The sequence below is a fragment of the Mycteria americana genome, chromosome 13 (assembly GCF_035582795.1).
Source record: "Mycteria americana isolate JAX WOST 10 ecotype Jacksonville Zoo and Gardens chromosome 13, USCA_MyAme_1.0, whole genome shotgun sequence".
NCBI classification, from domain to species: Eukaryota; Metazoa; Chordata; class Aves; order Ciconiiformes; family Ciconiidae; genus Mycteria; species Mycteria americana.
Genome location: NC_134377.1, coordinates 18,808,822 through 18,830,402, shown reverse-complemented (window position 1 = coordinate 18,830,402; position 21,581 = coordinate 18,808,822). Strand labels below are relative to the sequence as shown.

General features: G+C 54.2%; 1 protein-coding gene across 1 annotated transcript; it reads right to left on the bottom strand.

Moving 5' to 3' along the window:
* Positions 1 to 105: 105 nt before the first annotated feature.
* MMP11 (matrix metallopeptidase 11) lies at positions 106 to 19,698 on the bottom strand. The gene is made up of 8 exons (XM_075515865.1): positions 19,444 to 19,698; positions 9,981 to 10,231; positions 8,574 to 8,717; positions 7,403 to 7,536; positions 4,245 to 4,492; positions 3,699 to 3,912; positions 2,145 to 2,402; positions 106 to 1,233 (listed from the first exon to the last, which is right to left on the bottom strand). The coding sequence occupies exons 1-8, from the start codon at positions 19,561 to 19,563 to the stop codon at positions 1,100 to 1,102; spliced, it is 1,503 nt and encodes a 500-aa protein (XP_075371980.1). The 5' UTR covers positions 19,564 to 19,698; the 3' UTR covers positions 106 to 1,099.
* Positions 19,699 to 21,581: the final 1,883 nt, after the last annotated feature.

The window sequence follows — 21,581 nt, the reverse complement described above, 5'->3', positions numbered from 1 at the left end:
TGGCGCGGGGAGACATAAATACAGGCCGCGCGCGGGCGCGGCCCTCTGCGTTTGGGGGGCTGTCGCGCCCCGCGGCCGCGTGCGGCTGCGATCGTGAGGCGGGGCTGGGGTACCGGTCACCCTCCGGGCCGGCAGCAGCCCGGCCCGCTCGCTGGGGTGTCTCCAGCCGGTCACCCGGGGCGGGGAAGGGTGAGGGGCACGGGTGGGTTGAAGGGTGAAAAGGGAAGAAACCGACCGCGGCCCCTTTGGTTTTCTTGGCATGAAGTTATGCCGCAGTGAGGGGTGTGCAGAGCGCTGGAGTGGGGCTGTACGGTGTCAGCCCCCCGGCTGGTGTCCAGGTGGGCTGGGAACAGTGGTACGAGACCGACCAGCGCAGTCACGAGCAACCCAGGATGGAGAACCTCACTCAGTACGAGCACAGGGAGCAACGGGGCAGCGTCCAGCACTGGCACCCAGCACCGTGGAAGGAAGGGGGCCCCTTGTCTATACATAAATCAGTATAAAATCCTAATGCGTACTAGGGATACAACATAAAACTGGGAGTAGGGCTGTGGCAGGGTCCTGGCAGTCACCACTGCAGCCCTGGTGAAGTGGCCCTGGCACAAGCAGCCGTTCGTCTGCGTTCCTCCGCAGGCAGTTGGTGTCCTTCAAAGCCCCTGGCTAAGGCTGAGGGAGATGTTGCAGTGGAAGCCCTCCTCCTCCCAGGCCAATGTCTGGAGCAGCAAAGGGCTGCTGTTGTGAGCTATGTAAACATAGGAAATGCCATCGGATCTGTTCTGCATAATGGGGTCCAGGTTAATTAGGAGAGCATGATCCCGTTCCAGGCTGGCTTGATAGCTTTTGGGATGCTATTGCTGGAAGAGCATGGCCACATTAAGGGTTTAGTGGCTGCTCTTGCCTGCAAAGAACATGGCAGATGCTTTTATATTGATAGCAACTGAAGCTGGGGCTGCTGGAACTTGAGAGGAGCAAACTTTGTCACATGTTGTGTCAGATGCTGAGCCTGGAAGGAAGCCAGGAATGGCAGAGGGGAACCCCCTGTGTGGCTGCTGGAGGTAAGGGTGATGAAAGAGGAACGTGGCGGACATGAGCACCCCCCTCATCTGAAGGAGTTGGAGGAAGGTGTACAGCTGAAGAAGTCCTGGCTGATCTGGCGTGGGTAGCCCTCCAGCACTTTCACCTGGACTGGATCGAACTTCCAGTAATCTCGGCCTCTCAGGAAATAGGCAAAGCCTGTAGGTGAGAGAGGAAGGGTTAGGAGAGACAGGGTTTGCGCAGCTCTGAGCTCTTTCCTAGCATTTTGTCTAGCTAACACGCTGCAGCATGTGCAGTACCAAAAGATAGCCTGGAAGAGGCAGGAGATGCTGCTACATTCATTTCACTTGAACTCAGGTTTGCAGCTTACACTGTTTTAGTTTTGATGGGTGAGTAATCAGGATTTTATTTTATATTCCTAGTGGTTTTAAATATGCCGTAGCCAGGTAGTGGCCCAGCCCTGAGAGGGCAGAGGATGTCTAGGACCTGAACAGGGCCTATGAGAGGGAGCTTGTGAAGACCTGCTGCAGAGCATCTGTTACAGCTGGGAAGTTGCTCTGGGATTTAGGCTCTGGCAGCAGTGGGGAGCCGTTCTTTGGGAGGAGAGAGGCAGTCACCACTCCTGTCATCCCAAGCACCCTGGCTGTCCTCAGTGTTTCTGTGGCACTGCCATACTGTCTTCAACATGGGGCACATCTGGGAGGACTAGGCAATACCAAAAGCAGCCCGTTCATTCAGGACAGCTGCCTAGGCTGAAGCGCGAGCAGTGTTTCTGCTGTTTTCTCATCACTTTTTCTGTCATGAGCAGTAACGGCTGCATAGGACTCTGTGACCATTTCTTGGTCAGAAGTTTGAATTCTAGCTATCAAACACTTAACTGCTGATTGTTGCAATTAATAATGACAAAACTTCTCACTTTTATGGGAGAAGTCTCAGTTCCCTACCCACTGGAGGGAGCTGCCTCTCTCTTTATACACTATATGGCATGTGCTATAGCTGGGAAGCATCCACTGCTACCAAATGTCTAAATCTGCCCAGTTCTTCCAGCTGGGCAGTGGTGTCAGCCGGAGTGCCCACCCCAGAGAAGGCCACGTCACTGCTGCACTGACCAAACTCATCCTGAAAAGCCGCGTCGATCTCCTGCGGGACGCCACGCCAGTCGGCCATGGTCCGGGGGTAGATGTTGTCCACCTGGCGGGTGTGAGGGTTGAAGCGCCAGTAGTTGCCTCCACTGAAGATGTAGATCTTGTTTTTCTCAGCCCCCCACACCAGAGCTGCCTGCACAGGGGATGCAGGGAGGCCCAGCTCCACAGTCGGGGTGGGACCAGATACCTGTCTCTCACCATCGTAAATCCAGTACTGAGAATCTGGAGAGGAGACAGAAAAGGGAGACAAGGGTTCAGAAGCTCTTCAGTGTCTGATAACTCAGCGGTGAAACATTCAACTGGAGCTGGTGCCTTGGTAGAGCTCCCAGGGAAAGCTGTGTCTGAGGGGCAAAAACCCCACCAGTGTCATGGACACTGTCACTGATGGGCACCCAAAGTGCCGGCAGCGTGAGGAGCTGACTTTCCACCTCGGTCCAACCCAGAGTGTGTCAGTGGTGGGATGAGGAGGACTGTTTTAGCAGCTGTCTTTTCTCTATTTGTGGAAGTTATACTAAAAGACTTGGCTGGAGGGACCAGCTTCTACCCTGCAGTCCCAGCTCTTGGAGGAGAACATATGTGGGCATGCATAGGCATAAAGGGGGCATCCGGCTGTAAAGGAGCAAGCTACAGAAACCAGGAAGAAGTTGCCAAGCTGAAATAGAGTCTGGAAGCATATTTCCAGATTAGACTAAAATAGGAATCTCTGTAATTAGCCTACAGCATGTAATACTTTCCCCTTATCTCATTTTAACTCATGGTAGGAGCCTGCCAATTTTAGCACTGTAAGTCCTTGTGTGCAGGTCAGGTGCTAAGTAATCTGTTTATGCAGGAACACTGCCTGCAGGGCTGCGTGGGGTACTTTGTGGTACTCGGTCTCACGGTGCACAGACGGGGCGTGCACACCCAGGGCAGCTGGGTACCTGCATCATTCTGCATTCCCACTATTAAATTTACACTTGCAAAGAGCTTTAAAGAAAACAGTGGAGCTGAAACAGGGGTTGTTGCTGGTCTTGAACTCCAGAGATGGCCAGGAGGAGCTTTGGGCCCCCATGGGTGATTGGTTTTTAATCCTCATGGTGACAGGAGGTTGCCTGGCTCTGCACACAGGCTCCCTGTAGGCAGCACAGGCTCAGGAGTTTCACAACCTGTGAAAGTGTCTGGGGCTCTCTTCTGGCACTGTGCTTCCCAGGACAGCTGGGGGATGGAGCGAGTGTTTCCTTCTTCCTCCTCTGCCAGCAGCATTGCCAGGGCAGAGGCTCAAAACAAACGTTTGTGTTCCAGAGGAGGAGAATGGCATATCTTGGCGGTGTCTAAAGTAAAAGTGACTCCTCCTTCTCTCTTCCCCCTCAATATCTGCTAAAAAGTTTCAACTAAACAGAGGAGGAAACAAATAACAAGGATCACTGGATTGCTGAGGACACCCAGAAAGTTTATCCTCCCAGGAACTTGTTGGGTCCTGAATACCCCTCAGTAAAGGAGATGCATTTCCGAGCCGTCTGATCCCAGTCCAGCTCTTACCTTGGAAAAACCAGATATTGCCCAGAGGGTCCTCGAAGGTGGCATCAACAGAGCTGGGGATCCCCTGCCAGTGGCGGGAGGCCAGAGCTGGGTAGCCGTCCTGCAGCTTTCCAGATCGAAGCCGCCACACATAGCAAGACTTGAAGAAGAACAGCTCCCCTCGAATGGTGGACGCGGCATCAAAATCTGTGTCGCAGGTGTCAGGCTGCACAGACTGCCAAAGCATGGCTGGTCAGGTGCTTGGACTTGTGGGAGCCCCCCTCGCCCAGGCCGGGTTCAGCGGACGGGAAGTCCCTGTGTCCAGGCAACTGTCCTGCTTTCAGCCAGCTCTGGTTGGGCACATGCTGCCCAAAGATCCCCTCCCCGCACATCCCAGGCTGGCAGTGCCAGCTGTGGGGTCCGGACCTGGGCTCAGCATCATGGGTGGAAGACACACAGACACCAAACCACGTGTAAGCCTGCTGCTGGCCTCACGGCGAGGACAGTCCCAGCAACTGGGAACAAGCTGTGGTGTTAGAGAAGGACACAGACAGGCTGTTCACTCACCTCCACGTTGGTGATCTCATTTGTTTCAAGGTCTGGCTGGGGCAGTTCTGCTGGCTGAGTTGGCGTTGGGTCAGGATCCAGTTTGGGTTTCCCGTAGAGGTACTGGATACCTTGCTTGTCATCCTCACTCAGGCTTAGAGGGTAGCGGAAGATGTAGAAAGGAGACATCAGTGACTTGGAGATAGCTGTGTGCTGCAGGCCCAGGACATGGCCAAACTCATGAGCAGCCACTTGGAGGAGGTCAGTGCCTGCAAAGGGAAGAGATGGGAGATGCTTTTGCCTGCTTGTGTGCGACGGGCAAGCCATGCCTGCAGAGAGGACGCCTGCCTCCTAGGCTCACTTCTACCAATTATCAGCCACTGGCAATACACTGAGGTATGTTGTAGGAGCCCAATGCGAGGCAAGAAAAATCCACCTCCATTACAGTGCTTGCAGGTTGTTGTTCCCAGACTTCTCCCGTGTAGCTCTACGCTGCGTGTGCATTTTTTAAGGAGTCAAAGGGCATAATTAAGGGATCCACTGGTTCAGGAGCACCGTGAGTGAATTCATACACTCAGGTATTAGCCTGGGCATGTTGGTAATTTGTAATTCTGTCGCCAGGGGCTCCTGCACCTCATCGGCTACCAGGAAGAAAAGGGTTTTCCACGTGCTTTTGGAAAAGAGAAATTTGCACAGAGAAGGAAGTCTGGCCCATAGACATAGGTGGCAGGGTGGTAAGGTTGGGTTTATGTCCACCCAGCCTTGCAGCATTTGTTGGCTACAGCTGCAGCATATCAGGTCCCGTTTAGATCACATCCACTGTGGAAGATACCAGTGTCAGCGAGGGAATGCTCTGGCATTAAAACTTGCTAATGGCTGTTGTCACACAGACAGCAGAGGGAGCTCATTTATTGTTTGCGTGTGGACTGTAGCAAGAAGGTGACATTTAGAAATAAATCCATAAAAAATTATCCAATGTCAAGGCCTGGGTCTTCTTCACCAGACTCAAGCAGATTTATGGGAGATCATGTTTTAGGAATACGTGACCTTGGAGTGTCTAGAAAAGGAGAGGGGGAAAAGTGGATTTCAGTATGCGAAAATGTGTCATTTGACAGGTGTTATGTAGCTTCCAATAGATCCTTTTTGAAGGTGATAAATTTCAGGGAAAGCTGGAAGAGAGGCATATTAAGCTGCAAAGCTTGTGAGCAGGACTGTTTGTTGACAAGTCCCAGCATATTCATTCACTCGCCTTCAGCCAGAAATCCTCCAAGCTGCAGCCCAAGTGATGAGAAAGGCAGGGATGTGAGTCAGCCAGCCTTGCTGCTCCAAGCAGGATTTCCCTGCTGGCTCCAGGGTAGCAGGTCACTTCTCAGCACTGGGATGGGACGGGGAGGGACAGGGGGGATGCAGCTGGGAGGAAAGCCTGGGAAGGGTGGAGGGGAAGGCGAGCCCTTGTCTTCCTCCACTAGTCAGCTTTACATTGAAGCGATGAATTTGCACAGCACTGACCCAATTAAATCGACACATCTAGGTCAGCTGAGAAAGTGGGATTTCTATGTCAGTAATTTATTGCAAACTTTCAGACACTTCTGTTTAGTTTGGCAGGCTCCTCACTTGATGCTTTCCAGCGTTGGCAGATCGGCTGTGCTATTGTCAGATTCTCTGGGGTAGGTGATCAACAGCACGCCTGAAGGAGCTGTGCTGGGGAGCATCACTGTGTCCCTCGCAGAAAGTCTTCCACATGGAGTCCTGCTTCCTGCATGGCTCTGGGGTGACCCCAGGGCACACCTTAGCCCTCCTCATACTTCTGCTCTCCCATCTGTAAAATGAGGCTAAGGATTTCCCCATCTCACTGAGAGCTGAGATAAGGATTTATCCATGTTTATATCGTAAAGCTCTTTTCAGCATATTAAATGGCAATTAGCTGCAAAGAGCTTTTACAACATTTATTTATGGAAGACATAGCGGGGAAAAAAGGGCCATGGAATAGGGCTGGATTCTGATGGGAACTGGCATCCATTTTCAGTTCCTGGTTTGCGTCCAACACTGTCTTTGTGGGAGAATGTAGGAAATTCTTCAACAACACAGGCAGCCCAAACAGCGGGTGAAAAACAGCGGATATCACCCTTCCCTAAGGAGCAGAAACGCTTCTGCAGAAAGATCTGGCGCTCTGTGGTTCTTGTTTTGGGTCAGCATGAACAGGGTTGGAGACATAGCAGTCCTGTGCCCCACGCAGAGACTCAAGTTGGCATACAACTGGCAATAAAGTGGACTTCGGGGGAGCCCATCTGAGCCCTGAACATCGATGTGGACAAAATGTTTGGGAAACCCCAGAGAGGCAGGGGTTTAACTTAGGATTTGTGATTGTGTCTTGGTCCCTGTACATAAACTGGGAAGGAGGAGGAGGGGCTGACCTGGGTTAATTTTGGTGGGTCTTGCAGAAACTGATGCTTTGGGCACTGATTCAGATGGTCCCAGGCAGTACTGCAGTATCTCATGAGATACTGTGACACCAGACCCTGAGTGCCCAAGCAGAGAGCTACCAGCTTGGATCTATTATTAGCAAAAAAAAAAAAAAAAAAAAGAAAAGAAAAAAAGAGTCTTCACTCGATGTGGTGTTGTTTATGCTCAGAGCATTCCCAGGCCACAGGGGCAGAGCTGGAGCCTGGGTGGTTTCCCTTTATGGACTTGTTCAAAGAGAAAATACTTTGCGGGCAGGCGGTGAACAGTGCATGCAAGGACTGGGGCTGAGGCTGTCCTTTGGAAGACAACTGTGTCAGCCAGTGCTTGAGCCTCAGTTTTCCTTCATCCCTTCCCTGCTTTATTTCTAACGGCTCCTGCCAATGCTGGGTGCAATTGCCAAGTGGCAGGGCGCGTGGCTGGGCAGAGGAGCTGTCTCTCAGATGTGTCCCTCTTGCTCCCCCCGCACAGGGGGAGCCCACTGGGAAACCAGGGTCCTGGTGCTGGACACAGGCTTTGGTGTGGCTGAAGGGTGACAAGAAAAGACCTGAATACTACCAGAAGGGTTGTGAGTGGTAGGAGACAACAATGCACACCTCAAAAATGATTGCTGCCTCTCAGTTTTACAGGGTCCCTGTTCACACCGCAACTGAATCATTTCCAAGTGCCCTGATAAGCATCCTGGAGCGTCCACAGCTCCCCCTGAAATGGTACTGTACCCAGGTTGTTCCCAATCGTCCAGGTCTCGTCATAGTCAAAATGGACATCTCCCTCCCGGTGTGTCTTGGGGAAGAACGCGTGTGCCAGGATCCCTCCAGGCCCGTCAAAAGGCAAGTTATCTCCATGCCAGTACCTGGAGGGAAGACACATTGCACCTCAGACAAACGGCCGTGTACCTCCAGTGAACAGTATCATATGGCCAAAGGTGGGGAGCCACTGCAAGGGGACAGCAGCTCTCACTCCCATCCCAAGTTCATCCCACCAGTCTGGATTGACTGTTTTGAGCCCTTCGGATTGCCATAAACTCCGTTCTGCATTGAGGCACTGAGGAAGCAGAGCTTGGTCACACCAAGCCCTGGGGAGTTCATATGTTTTCTCAGGGATGTTTCTCTCCTCCCCCTGTTCAGCTTCCAGCCCAGAGCTGACCATGGAGCCTAAAGAATTAAGGAGGTGACCTCTTGAGCCAAGATTACGTTGACATAGCTGAGCGGCAGGGGGGATGCAGAGGGGCAGCCGGCAGCAAACCCAGCCAAACCCTCAGGTCCTCACTCAAGCCAAGCCCACTGTTGACTAGTGAAGGAAACCCATGAGAGATATGGCCACTTTAGAGAGCTGAGGGAGGCACAGGCAAATACACAGCATGCACATCGCATCACTGCTTGGACGGTCTCCACTGCCTTTATTAGTTTTGTGCAAACACAGAGCAGAGGGAAGTCTTTGCCGCTGTGCGTATTTTGCCAAAAGTGAATTTCAGGCCGGGAGCCAAGATTCATTTAACCAAGAAACTATATTTGTCTTTGGGTAGACAGTTACGTCGTTCAGTCGAGGGACAGGATGGAGGACCCGAAGACGGAAAGTCAAAACAAATGCTTAGGAAAACAGCCTGTGGGTAGAGAAACGTAAATGTACCAGGAAAATTAATGAATTATCAGTAATGGTACTGTGCACAGCCAGCACAGAACAGCTGCACTTACACCAAGCAGCCCACAACTGACAAAAAAAAAACCCAACACCAAAAAAATCCCAGTGTCTGAAAGCAGAAATGTGAGCCTCCACTGAAGTGCTTAAGTTGTGTGCTGGCAGCTCTCTGCTCTGGTTAGAGGCTTGGGGTCTTGCCTGCAAGGCTGCTGCTCTGTCTGGGAGGAGGGTGCTGCTTCCCACTGTGCTCACCTTGTGAAATCAATGACGATGTCAGCCCGGCCCTCCTGCACCTCGGTGAAGGTCAGTGGGGTCACGTCACTCCAGACTTTCAAAGCTTCCTCAATGGTCCTTCTCACTTTAGCTTTTACAAGTTGCCATGGGAACCTGATAATTCTGAAAAGCAACAGACACCGGATGAGGAGGGCATCAGCTGCTGTCCCATGGACACTGCTGTCATGAAGACACTAGCTGTAGGATCAATGTTACTAGGGCTGCCACTCTCTCTCAGCACCGGAACATCTCCAGTCCATACAAGCACTGCTCCGGCACCCTCTTCCAAGCAACATGTGCAGCAGATAAATCCCATCAGTGTTGAAACCCTCTGGCTGGTGGGCCCAGAGGTGAGCTCACTGGAGAGCTTTGCAGATCTGTGTTTTTCTGGGGTGAAGTGATGCAGCATTTCCCAGGTCTGTCCCCCATGAGTCCAGCCCCACAGAGGTGCCTGGGAGTGGTGTGATGTGATTTGTCCTCCTCAGTCTCTGTATTTTTTGCCCCTGGAAACCTGGGCTCGCTCAGCGCAGCTGCTGCCTCTTCTGCCCTCCTATAACAACCAGACTGTAAGGTCTGCCACAGAGGGAGCTTTCGTTCCCTTCCATTAACAGTGTTGGTGTGTGTTCATCTGTGCTGTGTTTCTTTAACACTGTTGACCAAAGAAAAAAAGGAAGAAGCCTTTCTGTTATCTATCACCTCCTAACACTATGAGGAACTGTCTCCTGCACTTAATTAAACAAAAGATGATTTACATGCTGTCAAAGTCCATACGAGTGTGCTCACCTCTCCACTCATGCCCCTGTGGGCAACTGGGGAGGCAGCACAACCCTCCCTCGAGCCTGTTGAGCAGATTCACAACTGAGAACATGTGGGGTGACTTGGGCAAAACTTTACACTGAAGTCATGTTTATGGGAACATCAATAACAGCTGCATAAAAAGGTCTTTTTAAAATAAACTGTGAAGTGAGCCCACAGCGGTGTGGCTGGGGGGAGCAAAGGCACAGCAGGAGGGGCGGTGGTAGAGGCTTGGCTCAGCATGTGTCAGGGGTTTGATGTAGGGAAATGAATGTATGCACATGGGGGTGTTGATGCGGGACGGACCGAGTGGTGATGCATCAGCTGTGCAGAATGTGTTTGGGCAGGGGTGGGTGGGCAGCTGTGTTTATGGCAGCGTGTGCATGAGGGGATGTGGAGGTGCTGGGCATGACCCTGCACCTCCTTCAGCATGTGGCTCCCCTGCCCCCCAGCTAGCCGTACCCAGTTTTAGGGCTGCCCTTCAGCTTTTATGATCACATCACAGCATGCCATGCTCCAGGGAACATTGGACTGAGAGGTTTGGGGAGGGAGAAGCAAACCAGCCTGACTCCCATTCCGGGCCTCTCTTACTTGTAGGTGAGATCAGTCTTGTCCCAGCGTCCGCCAGAGAGGACGAACCGCTTCTGCCGGTTCCGCCCGTTCTGGCCATCCAGCAATGCCGGGAGGTCCGGTACACCGCACCGGGGCGGGTTCCAGCGTGCCACCTGCTCATCCGCACCCATGGGGAAGCCCTTGGCGGGCATGCCGGTCCCCACAGCGTTCACCAAGGAAGACAGCCAAGGACTCCGCTCCTTCCAGGTGTGATGCTTTCGAGACATGTCCTAAAAGGGAAAAGCAAAGCCATGACTTCAGTGTCTGGGAAGAGAGGTCCTGATGCAGAGTGGTGGATGACTCCCCATAGCAGCCCTGCAGCAGTGAGTTCCACCTCTGCCTGGGGCTGTTCCCCCACTGCTCCGGCACAAACTGCTCCCCACAAACATCCTCCGTTCCCTGGGCTCTGCTGCTGCCAGGCTGGGTCACACCTGGGAGGCACTGTGTCATGCCATGGCACCTCCTAAGCACTGGGCTATTTTTGGTCCATTTTTCCTTGGCAACTGGCCGGCAGGAAATGCTTTTGCAAACTGTGGATGAGAACCAGACCCTTCAAGAATGAAGCAAATCACTAGGGAGTAAATTATCCCCCTTTGCCCCACATCCTTTATTCCCTCCTGGCCCTGGGTAGAGGTGATATTAATGGGAGGAAGCCTTTAGTCCCCAGTACAGTTTTGCTCCCCGTTGTCACTCCCATGGTGTCCCCTTGCTGTCCTGGTGCGATGAGCAGGCTCTCAGCATGGCTGGGGGATAGTGCAAGCTGGAGAGCAGGACACATGGATCTGGGGGGTGACTTAAGAGTCCAGCCCACAGGGCAGAGAGCAGCAATGACCGTCCCTGCAGCCCCTATCACTGCCTGACATCACCAATTCTGCAAAGGGATGGACAGGAGCATACCCCTTTGCCTCACTGCTCCTGTGACTCTTCTTGGCAATAAGATCACCTGGGTCCTCCCACACTTAGTTGGAAAAGCGCAGTTCCTCTTGGTAACATTAATTAGTGCTAATTAGCTAACTACCATTGGTTTCCCACCTGACAGCAGGACTATGGGGCCACCATGAAACATGACCCAAGTGTAATCCCTAGCCTGCTGTGAGGCATGTGGGGTGAGAGGCACTTTGTCCCTGCCTCACCATGCTGCACAAGCCAGAGGTCCAAACGCAGAATTTTTTGCCTGATTCTGTGCAGGCAAATTTAAAGGTGTTTGAGCAGCAGGAGGAGCTGAGATGCAGCAGTGACGAACCTCTACGCAGACAGGCAGGGCTCCAGAGTGAAGATCTGGGGTTTAGAGGTCCCCTTCCTTCCCCTGCAAAGAGCTGCCTTTCTCCAGGCCAGCTCTCCTGGCTACCCTGCCAGGGACACGAAGGTCAGGCGGGCATGGTGCCAGGGCTGCCATGATGCCATGTAATCCGCATGCTGCCGCCGCTCTGTTCCCTACAATGAGCCCATTCATGCGGGCTGGAATGAAGTGTGAAGCACTTGGCTTTAATTCTGCTACCAAGCTCCCAACTCTGTAATGGCCCCGTGCCTCTGAGCAATGCACGGATGGACACAGGAGCCTGGGAGGTCACACAAGGTGCAGTTTAGGTGTTCGGCTCTTCGTGTGTCTGTCACCACTCCTGCCTGGTGGCTTGTCCTCCCCAGACAGACAGACACTCTTGGTGGCTTGACATCTGCCAGCCTTTGCCTTAGAAACCATTGACCCACTCCTGGTGTCCCAGTGCACTTTCACACACCACGGGAACCGCAACATCAACATGTGCAAAGAGAGAAAGCCATTTTACGTCCTGAACAGCAAAGCCTACCCAAGCCACCAGCCGTGGCACTGAGAACCCATCCAGCGCCTTGGTGGGAGGAGGGTGCATGGGCTGGCCTGTCCCAGGGAAGTCTGCACTGGGCTGCTCCTGCTGAATGATGGAGCCCTGCCAGGTCAGAGGTACCTGTCTCTCTAAGAGGAGCTCTCTAAGAGCTGCCTGGCACCCTGCCTGGGCTGGCAGCTATCACCTGCGAAGGCCAGCTGGCAGGAGGAGCTGGTAAGGTTCATGTCCTGGCCAACATCTTGCGCCCAGCTCCGATGAGACCCTCTGCCAAGCACATAATGGCAGCTGTGTCACCAAAGCCCAGCCTGGAGGGCCGCTTGGCTCCTTGCTCCTGCGTGCGCTCAAGAGCCCCCACTGCCACCGGAGGTACGTCCTGCTGCCCGAGGACATGGGGTGATTAATGTGTCTGGTTTCCCAGGACCTGGAGGTGCAGGACAGCCGCATCGAGGCACATGGGGAGGTGTGGAGATGGACCCTGGGGAGAGCCCTCGCTGTGGAACTGGGAGCTCTGGGAAGCCCTCAGGAGTTGCCCAGGTAGGTGAGCAGGCTGAGGCTAACCCAGATGGGCTTATTCCTATTTTTTTGTCTTGGCTATGCTAAGCCCATCCCCCTGGTCTCCCAGGAAGGCCAGCTGTGGCCTTCCTGGCTGGGAGCAGTGGCATAAACTGGAGATTGTCACTCTCCTCCAAGCAGGGGCAGAGGAGCCCTGAGGGATCCCATGTTCAGGGGCAGACCAGAGGTAGGTTTCCTCTCTCCCCTTTGGTTAACTCAAGGCCACTGGCATGAATCCCAGCTTCCAGCCATCCAAACCCCACCTTGCCTTAGGCTCCTGCCTGCCTCCCTGCCCGCCCTCTGCAGAGACCAGGCCCTGGGAGGGGACACAGCGTGGCCCTGAGAGGGGACACAGCATGGCCTGCGAACACCTCTGGGTGGAGGCAGGAGGTGAGACCTGCCCTGCTGCCCCGTGTGCTCGCCGTGCCCCTAGACAAACAGTGAGTCTCTCCCTGTCGTCACTGCACCGACATTAGCATCATGGCAGGAAAGGGCTGGAAAATGCCACTGCAGGCGCAGCCAGCAAGGGGAAATGTGATGGTTAGAAACTACTTGCCAAACAATGCTCAGGAGACACATCACGCTGGAGATTTCAGTCTCCTTGGCTGGACGCACCTCGCTGCAGGCACTTCTCAAGGCTTAGATAACATATCCTCTCGCTTAAGGTTGCATCCTTCCCACCCAGCGCTGAAGCCACCCTCTCTTGGGGAGATCCTGCTTTGTTCTCCCGAGCTGTGGTATAATGCCCCAAGTGTAAGCTTAGGGGTTTCCTTAGGGCTGCGCTGCTGCTGAAGCTAGTACAAAACTGTGAAGAGAGGATGAGGAGGGCACTGGCTGCTGGGTAACTATCAAGGCATCCCCACTCCTCCCATCCCACTACTGGAGGGGAAAGGATTACAAAAGACCAAAAGCAAAGTCCCTGCAACCCAGGGCAGGCGTTCAGACCAGCCAAGCGCAGAGCCGGATCTGAGCCTCTGGCTAAGGCTGTGGGCAGCCACTTGCGCTGCCCTTCCCAGTATAACCCGCAGTTGGGGTGACCGCTGTGCATGGGAACAGGCAGCTTTTAGCCATGGGAAGAGGCCAGGGCTTTGCAATAAAGACTGAGCAGCAAAATGTCTGCACAATACGAGCACAGATAGGCTGCCAGGCCTGAAACCAAGGGCCGAGGGCAGTGAGGACAGCAGAGGAGCAAAGCTATACACAAAGAAGGCTGTGCTGCAGACTGGCCACAGCTCCTTGCAAAAAAAGTGTCTCTTCCTAGCAGCCTCATGACTGAAAGGCTGAGAGTGAACCGGAAGGAAAGGACAGATCCCATGGGAGAGCAGAAACCGCAGCGGAGGTACAGACTGCCCACTTGGTTCCTCGCAGCTTTATCAGCCCTCAAGTGCTGCGATACAACAGCCATCACTTCTGGGTCTGCTGGCGCTGGATGAACAGCAGCCAAGCTTCCCAGGAAGTGTCCCAGCCGTCCCGAGGAGCCGGGAGCATCTTTAACCTCATTATGTTGGGCAGCACTTGCCCTCCAGATTCTCCCGGGAGGAGAAGCAGCCGGAGCAGCACAGCTACAGTGGAGTATGAGCAACGCTGTGTATAAAAAAACCTCAGGAGTGAGGCCAGTGCATGGTACTGAAAAACCCACTGTTCTACTCTTCCTGCATCCATCCTCTGCTGCCTGCCCTGAACTTAAACTTGTCTCCTCTGTCATATACCTAATTACCTGGGCTCCTGTCTGCTCCTGCAGCACAGACATGAAAAGAGACCCCCCCCGCCCACCACCAGACAGGAGTGACTGGACAAGTTACAACGCGAATCCCATCAGTCTTGGATACTTCCCCTGTCATTGGGGGCTGTTTCCTCTTCTGCTAGGGGATGAGCTCATGGGTTTTCTCCCCACCTCCCTGTCCCTTCTGCTGCTGCTTTTCCATTTGTCCCTGCTTTCTCCTTCTGTTACTCAGAGTGTTTGGCGAGGCCCTGGTGTTTGCTGCCTCTTTGGCTAGTAGCATTATCCTCCTCCCACCTATGAGCCTGCACCTCGGAGCACTCCTGCCCTTAGTTGAATGTGTGGGGAAGGAGAGCAGAGATGCTTTCTCCTGCAGTTCTCATGTAAGACAGTTCTCTCACCCCCTTTCTGTGCCCCCAGGGGCTCTGCACCCCCTTAACAGGCTTCAGCAATGTTCCTGCCTGAGCTCAGCACTGTTGTCCTGATGCACAGAGTACCATTGCCGGCTTTTTTGGCCAGCCTGCCTCTCAGCCCAGCATGGATTTGCAGGGGTTGGATTTGAAAGTGCAGCTACAGCTGATGGTTAGTGGTAAAACTAAAAGCCAGCTCCACTCTGGTCAGGTTGTGTCCCAGAAGCTGACTGACCTCAGAAGGTGCTAATGCTGCAGCCAAAATTTCATGGCAGAAACAGATTATGCTTGTGGTCTGGTCAGCCCCTGAGCTAAGCATGCTCCTGGTCGAGGCACTCTTAGTGGAAACAATGGAAACTCAGTGGAAACAATGCCTAGGCAAAGCCACCAGATTTATTGATCCTACCTCCCCCAGCGCAAGGCAGAGTCTCCCAACCCCTCTAACTATGAATTCTTTGCTTACACAAAATACTTCTGCTACAGGAATGGCTCTTTCATACTGGGCTGCAGCCTGGTCCCACTGCAGACAGTGCCAGAGGGAACGCAAAGGCCGAGGCCAAACTTTGGCCAAATGAGGCCAAACGGGAGGTGCCACAGTGCCTGGCCGTGCATACACACTTGGAGGTTCCTCTCCGCTCACTTCCCATACTCCGTGGCACCATCAAGCATTACCTCCTGGGGCCTGACAGTTTGTTTCCGGATTATTTGGTGGTAGTTGTTGTTGGCAATGAAAACAGGAAAATGTTTATTTTTCCTAAGCAACGTGGAACATGAAACATTATGGACTGCAAATGTTTATGCCCACAGACAGAATGAGAAGACCCAGGCTCTGATGTAACAGAGAAAGAAAATGAATAAACACTGCAGGACTATTTTTATTATCAGACACTTTAATTACGTGACAGTTTGCGAGTCTAGTCCATCAACCACACCACAAGCTGCTGGTGTCACCCAAGCAACAGTTTGCCAGAAACAGGAGTACTCACAAAGCAAACAAGCCCCAGGACGCCGCGATAGCAAAAGGTTTCAAAAGCCCTTAATCTGATGACCTAGAAATCCCCTTGAAACCAAGAAACTGCTCTAGGATGCAGCACACGCCAGGCAGAGGAGGAAGGGGGTTGAGATGTTTTGTCCATTGTGCAATTACATCCAAGCTAAGGTGAGCAATGAGCTATCAGTGCTCAGCCCAAGGACAACATCTCCCACTAGGTACGGCCACCTGGCACAGTGCAGCCCTCTCCAGAGCTATGGGGGGATGTTCTATCCTCAGGGAGTGTATGCTGCTCAGATGTGCAGGCTAGAATCTCTAAACCCACAAGACAAGCACTGTCCCCCTGCCCAATCTCCTGGAAGTGTCTGGGGGTTTTTCCCCCTCTGCTAATTTTCACAGAGCCACTTTTGTGAGATGATGATGTCTCTCTCCTGCCCAAATCCCACTAAGAGGAGGAGGTCTGGTCACTTGTCTGTCCTTGTGGGTCTCATCTGCACCAGGATCTCAGTGAACCTCTACAAATATGTCTGTGGCCCTCAGTGAACCCCTGAAGTGCTCTGCTGTTCATTTTGCTGGACAGCTATGTGCAGACTCAGCAGTGCTTCCATTCACGTTACAGGCTGAGCCATCCCCAGTATAGGAATATCCAGGAACCTTTCATTTACCTGTCTGCGTATTTGGGATTAGTAGGAAAGACCTGACAGTGTCTCTGGTGTGAAAAGTCTCTGCAGGACAATTTTTCCACAGAAGATCCTTTTTTAAACAAGACCTACACAGTGCACCCTTCCTCTGCTGAGCCCCCCATGTTATGGTGCCAGGGCAGGATATGCATGGGGGAAGCAAGTGAAGTGCAGCGTGAGCTGGAGTGGGGGATCCTCCCCAAAGTGCTTCTCTCGTCTCTGCTCTCTTCTCCCTCCCCAGTCTGCTTTGCCATCTGCACACCCCAAGTCTTGCCACACTGCAGGGTGTGTGTGTGTTCCATGTGAAAGCACAAACACAACAAACCCACTGTAGAGTAACTGCTTACATGTGTCTTGAGTCTCTCCCAGAGCAGAGGATAAACATGCCTAAAATTACCCCAACACTCACTGCAGCATTTAAATAGCCAAACCAAACAGTGCAAATCAAACCCTTCCTGCAGGAGCTGCCTGAGCCCTGAGCGAGGTAGGCGGCCTCCCCTGGCTCCTGGGCTGCCGGGAAGGCAGCACCGTGCTTCCAGGGGAAACCTGCCGGGTTCAGGGCAAGAGCTGCAGGATACAGCTCCCAAGGGATTATGCTGGCAGCTGGGTGGGTGCCCACCACTCCTCCACGCACAGATACTTTCCCGCACAGATACTTTCCCAGCAAATGGACTGACTTTGATTTCCCAGGGGAGGCGAAAGCAATGCAGGAATTCAGTGTCTGCGTGTGCATTGCCCCGAGGACTGCAGATCTTTTGTTCTCAAGTTTTACAGTGGACACCAGACACAGCCTGTATTCTGCTCTCAGTTTTCTCTTTCTTTCTTTAGGTGCTAATATAAAAGTGAAGGAGATCTACAAGGTTTGCTATGAAGAACACAGCTCCTTGTGCAACTTGCCCTGCGTAGCCTGGCTTTAAAATGAATCTGAGCCCTTGATTCCCTCCCCCCTCAGTTGCTGCTGTTGTGACTTGTTACTGGAGCACCAAATAGCCACGGTGCAGCACCCTATGGCACCTAGCGTGGTCCTTGCCCACCCCATCTAGTGGCCCAGCTTGAGGAAGTCGCCATCGTGTGTCTTGTAGGAATGTGAGTCTCTTTTCCCAGCTCAGCCCCTTGGCTCCTTCCTCATTCATCACCCATCGGCAAAAGGTGCCCAGACAGGAAATTAGCTGCTGTTAGGGAAACATCTCTGTGCGGAGAGACTCAAAGCAGCCAGAGAAGTGAACGTGTGATGGCATGGCAGAGCTCTCTAGTAAGAGAGGGCAGAGAAGGGCTGAGGCCAGAAATGCATGCATGGGCCACTGTCAGCCCAGCAATCCCACTTCAGCCAATCTGTGCTGACATGCGTACCCCAGCTGGGAGAGGAATGGGGTGCACTGCTGTCAACCTACTTACATCGTATGTGAGAGCAGCCACTGTGATGCTGGCTTTACCTCAGAAGCACCAGAATGACCTTTAGAAGCCTTGACACCAGATAAGGAACCCAAAAGGGCAGCTATTTGGGATGAGAGAACTGGTATTTGAAAGGATGGGAAATCATCTGTCCATTTCCAAACCCAAACCAATGCAGCCACCATCTCTGCAAAGACTGAGTGAGATACATGGATTTGAAACCCCGAGCTCCACATGGCTGGTCAAATACACAAGCACAAGATGTTTCTGAACAAAACATACCTGTAGGAGCATCACCTGGAGTTACTCCTGCCAAGAGGAAAGTATTAGCACTCACGATGCAGAGCATTAGCCTGGGATGAGGAAGAAACTGGGCAGCAGACTGCCAAATGAGGGGATCTTCTTCAGGAGGGTGGTGGTGGATTAGATGGACCAGGAGCCTGCACAGACCTGAACCCCTGCATTAGCTCTGTGCTCATCCAGCAGTTTGGTATATTCCCCCCGTTCAAGGGTACTGGCCAAGGCAGATGAGCCCCAGCAACCTCTCCAGTCAGTCAGCAGCTGTGAGCACTGGCAGAAGGAGATGAACAGTGCACGTCGCAGCTGGACTGGACCCAAGTTCAGATGGTGTGAAACCCAGGCTGGCTCTCCCTTCCCCGGGGGATCCCGCAGAGATCCTTGCTGGCAGCAAGACCAGGACCAGAGGCTGTGCAGGTCCTTCCAGGAGCGTCAGCTTCTCAGCTTGCACACGGCAGAGCGTGAGGCACATGGCAGTGTGCGAGACACCCGCCAGCCCAGCCAACATCCCTGCGGGAACCAGCAGTCTCCCAGCTTTACACAGGTCCCTCCTGGCCCACCATTTGCTGCTGCGTTCAGATGGGGATGAAATCTGCAGAGCGGTGTCATAACTGGGGTGGAGTGCCACCGCCCGAGTGCTTGGCCTCACCTTCCTCAGAGGCAGAGCGGAGCCAAGTGCAGTGACATTTTGTTTGGAATAATACAAGCACTTTGGGGGCCAAGGCTGCTCTGTGCCAAGTCCCAGCCCACAGCATATTTAGCAGCCAAGTTCGAAAGTACTTAGATGACAGAGCTGATAATAAAACCATCGACAGAACCTGAACTAATCCCCTTGGGCTGCTACTGGGCATTTGCTCTGTCATTATTTTATGGCACACTGGCAAAGCACATGTTTATAATAACCCAATTCCGCACGCACGCATTCCCAGCACAAGGAGCTCTCTGTCTTCTCCCGTCCCCCGAATCCCTCGCACGCCGCTGCTCTCCCCTAGCAGCGGCAGACCCTGCGGCTCGCAGCTCCATCCCAGGTGCCGGGATCTGGCAGGCATGTGCAGGAAGAGCGAGCCCTGCTGCTCCCCTCCTGCCCGCGCGTTTGATTCATCCCTTTAGTCTCGTCTCCCCGTAACGCTTCTCAGAGTTGCCAGTACAGCGTGCGGGGGGTGTTACTAGCAGGCAGCGAGTGCTCTGCTGCCTTCAAAGGAAGGGGGGATCCCGTGTCCTCTCGTAAGCCCTCCTTGTCCCGGTCCCTGCTTCTCCCTTGCTCGCTCCGCGGAGGGGAGCACGCCTGGGAAAACTCCCCGCACATCCCAAGAGGAACCCGCGGAGCGGGTGTGCCCGGGCGGGGGGCACCGCCGGGGCAGGGGCAGCCGTCCCTTGGCCGGTGACTCCCGGCAGCGCATCGCTCGCTGCCCGTGCCGGCCGGAATCCCGAGGGCGGCTTGGGGGGGATGGAGGGCGGGCGGCTCATCCCGCTCAGCGGAGGGTCTGCCGGGGAGACGCTCCCCTCGGGGCTGCACCAGAGAGCCGCGGGGCAAGGGGCGGCTGGGACTTTGGGGGGGGCACCGGGTGGTCCCGACTCACCGGCTTAGGTCGGCGGGCGGGCGCGGCGGGCGCGCAGTGCAGTAAGGCGGCGGCCAGCAAGGCGGCGGCGGCGGGCAGCGGCGGACGGGCCATGCCGGGCGGCGGAGCGGGATCGGACATGGGGCGGGGAGGGGGGGTCCCCGCTGAGCCTTTTATCCCCCCCCGTGGCCGCCTGCCCTCCTCCCCGCGCCTCCTCCCGCTGCTGCCTTTTGTTCTCCCCGAGCCGCGGCTGTACGGGCCGGGGGGACACGGGCCGGCGGCATCGCGGGAGGGGGGTCCCGCCCGGCCCGCCCCGCTCCGCCCCGCCGCCCCCGGCGGCGGGGCGGAGCGGGGCGGGCCGGGCGGGACCCCCCTCCCGCGCCTGCCTGGCCCCGGCCCCTGGCCTCCGTGCAACCGGGTCCCCCCCGCGGAGCAGGCTGTGGAGGTCCCCGGGGCCATGCGTTGCTCCCCGGGGCTGATATTCTGCCTGGCCGCCGGGCTTTTGCATCCGCAGGCGAGGCAGCCGCTGCTGCTGGAGTCACCTAAGCCCGGTGTCAGTGCTTCCAGTCCTGCAACTGGTTTCCGTCTGGATTGGGATGGCTTTACACGGGTCCGTTTAAAGGCGTCTTCCGCTTCTCCTGCCTAGGGGTACCACGGACTAAAAACAGTTCTCTTAGACCCTCAGTGCCCACCGAGAGTACTCGGTCCCCATGGGGAATATCTGATCTCTGGGTTTAAATGTGCCTGCATCCCTGCTTTGCCTGTGCAGAGCTCTGCTGAAGCCATCTGTGTGCGCCTAGCCCTTCCCTTACCATCTGCAAGAAGGCTTTCCCTGTGCGGGAGGCTGAGGAAGGGGTTTTTGGAGATGCTAAAGCCTCCATCCGCTCAGCCACCTGGAGATGGAGGCAGCAATGCACAGATCTGGTCTCTTGGTTCCTGTTTCTATGGGAGAAGCCCTGGACTGTTTCAGCATCCCCTCAGTAGACTGACTTTAGCTGCAAATTGTTTCAAGAAATGTATCCAAATAAAACTTTGATCTCCAGCTGCCTGGGCTGGTGTGCAGGGAGTGGGTAAGGCTTCCTGACATCCAGGACTGTATTACTGTTTTATTTGTCTGTGATCAGTTGTTGATGTTTTGTTTTATGGGAACCATACTGAGGATGCAAATACTGGGTACGGTAAGCAGATGTGAGAAGAAAGAGCCTGGTCGTGGCCGTGCCTGGAAGGTGCTGCTGCACTTAGCTAGTAGGCTGTTAGCTAGATGTCCCCGCACCGCAGCAGTGTGTTTGGTGTATCCCCAAGGCCTTACTTGTAAGAGGGGAGAGGGAAGGAGGGAAGAAGCAAAAGGGAAGAAGCGAGGAGCCGGTGTTCACGGGGGTCAGACTTTACACGGTGGAATTTACTCTTCTCCTGCTATTCTGGCTGTGCCCTGGGAATGCAGAGCAGATCCTACTTTCTTGCCTTGCTCTGAGTCAGACAGCTGGGTCCCAGCGAGAAAAGCTTTCCTGCCTTTGTCTCTCTTACCTTTAGTGTCTTTTCTTTGAATGCTGGTGTCTCTGGGAGCTTAGTGCCTTCCAGCCCATGGCAGTGGAGCCTGTTGGTGCCCTGGGGAAGCGGCGAGAGGCGTGGGAGCAGCCTGTGAGACAGCGACAGGCAGTCTGGCTCTTCTTAATAAAGGGAGACTTTTGAAGGGGGTATTCTGGGAAACACGGTCCTTGCAGAGATGGGACCGCGTGTGAGAACTGCTGGCTCCTGCCAAGGCACTTAACACAGAAGAAAGTGTGTGGTGTGTTTGGGATTACAAATATTTCCCAGCTGAGCAAGTAGATATTTAGCAGGGGGAAAATGGCCCATTGGGTGTTTTGGGGGCTTGTATGCCCACCTTCTGCAGAGGGCCCTATGCACAGCCTGCAGAAGTCCTTTTTGCTAGTGCTCCTGTGCTGGGAGCTCTCTCAGCCACTGTCTGTCCATGCAGCCCTCATCTCTACCTCAGTTTGCAGCTTGTTGAATGTACAGAGGCTGCTGGCAGATGAGCACAGGGCTCCCACCCCAGCCCCAGAGCACCAACAGCCTGACACCTCTCAGTGTAGGTGCTGTCTGCTTGCTTTCCTGCAGCTCCTGCCAGACTGGAGCCAAATTTGGAGTTCAAGGATCTCGTG

Bases quoted from the DNA above. Each gene is read 5' to 3' on its own strand.
- MMP11 (XM_075515865.1), bottom strand. From the start codon at position 19,563: ATGTCCGATCCCGCTCCGCCGCCCGGCATGGCCCGTCCGCCGCTGCCC. The intron at 3,913-4,244 runs GTGAGTGAACAG...ATGCTTTGGCAG, and splicing joins ATGAGATCACCAACGTGGAG to TCTGTGCAGCCTGACACCTG. The intron at 1,234-2,144 runs GTCAGTGCAGCA...TCTCACCTACAG, and splicing joins GGCTTTTCAGGATGAGTTTG to GCTTTGCCTATTTCCTGAGA.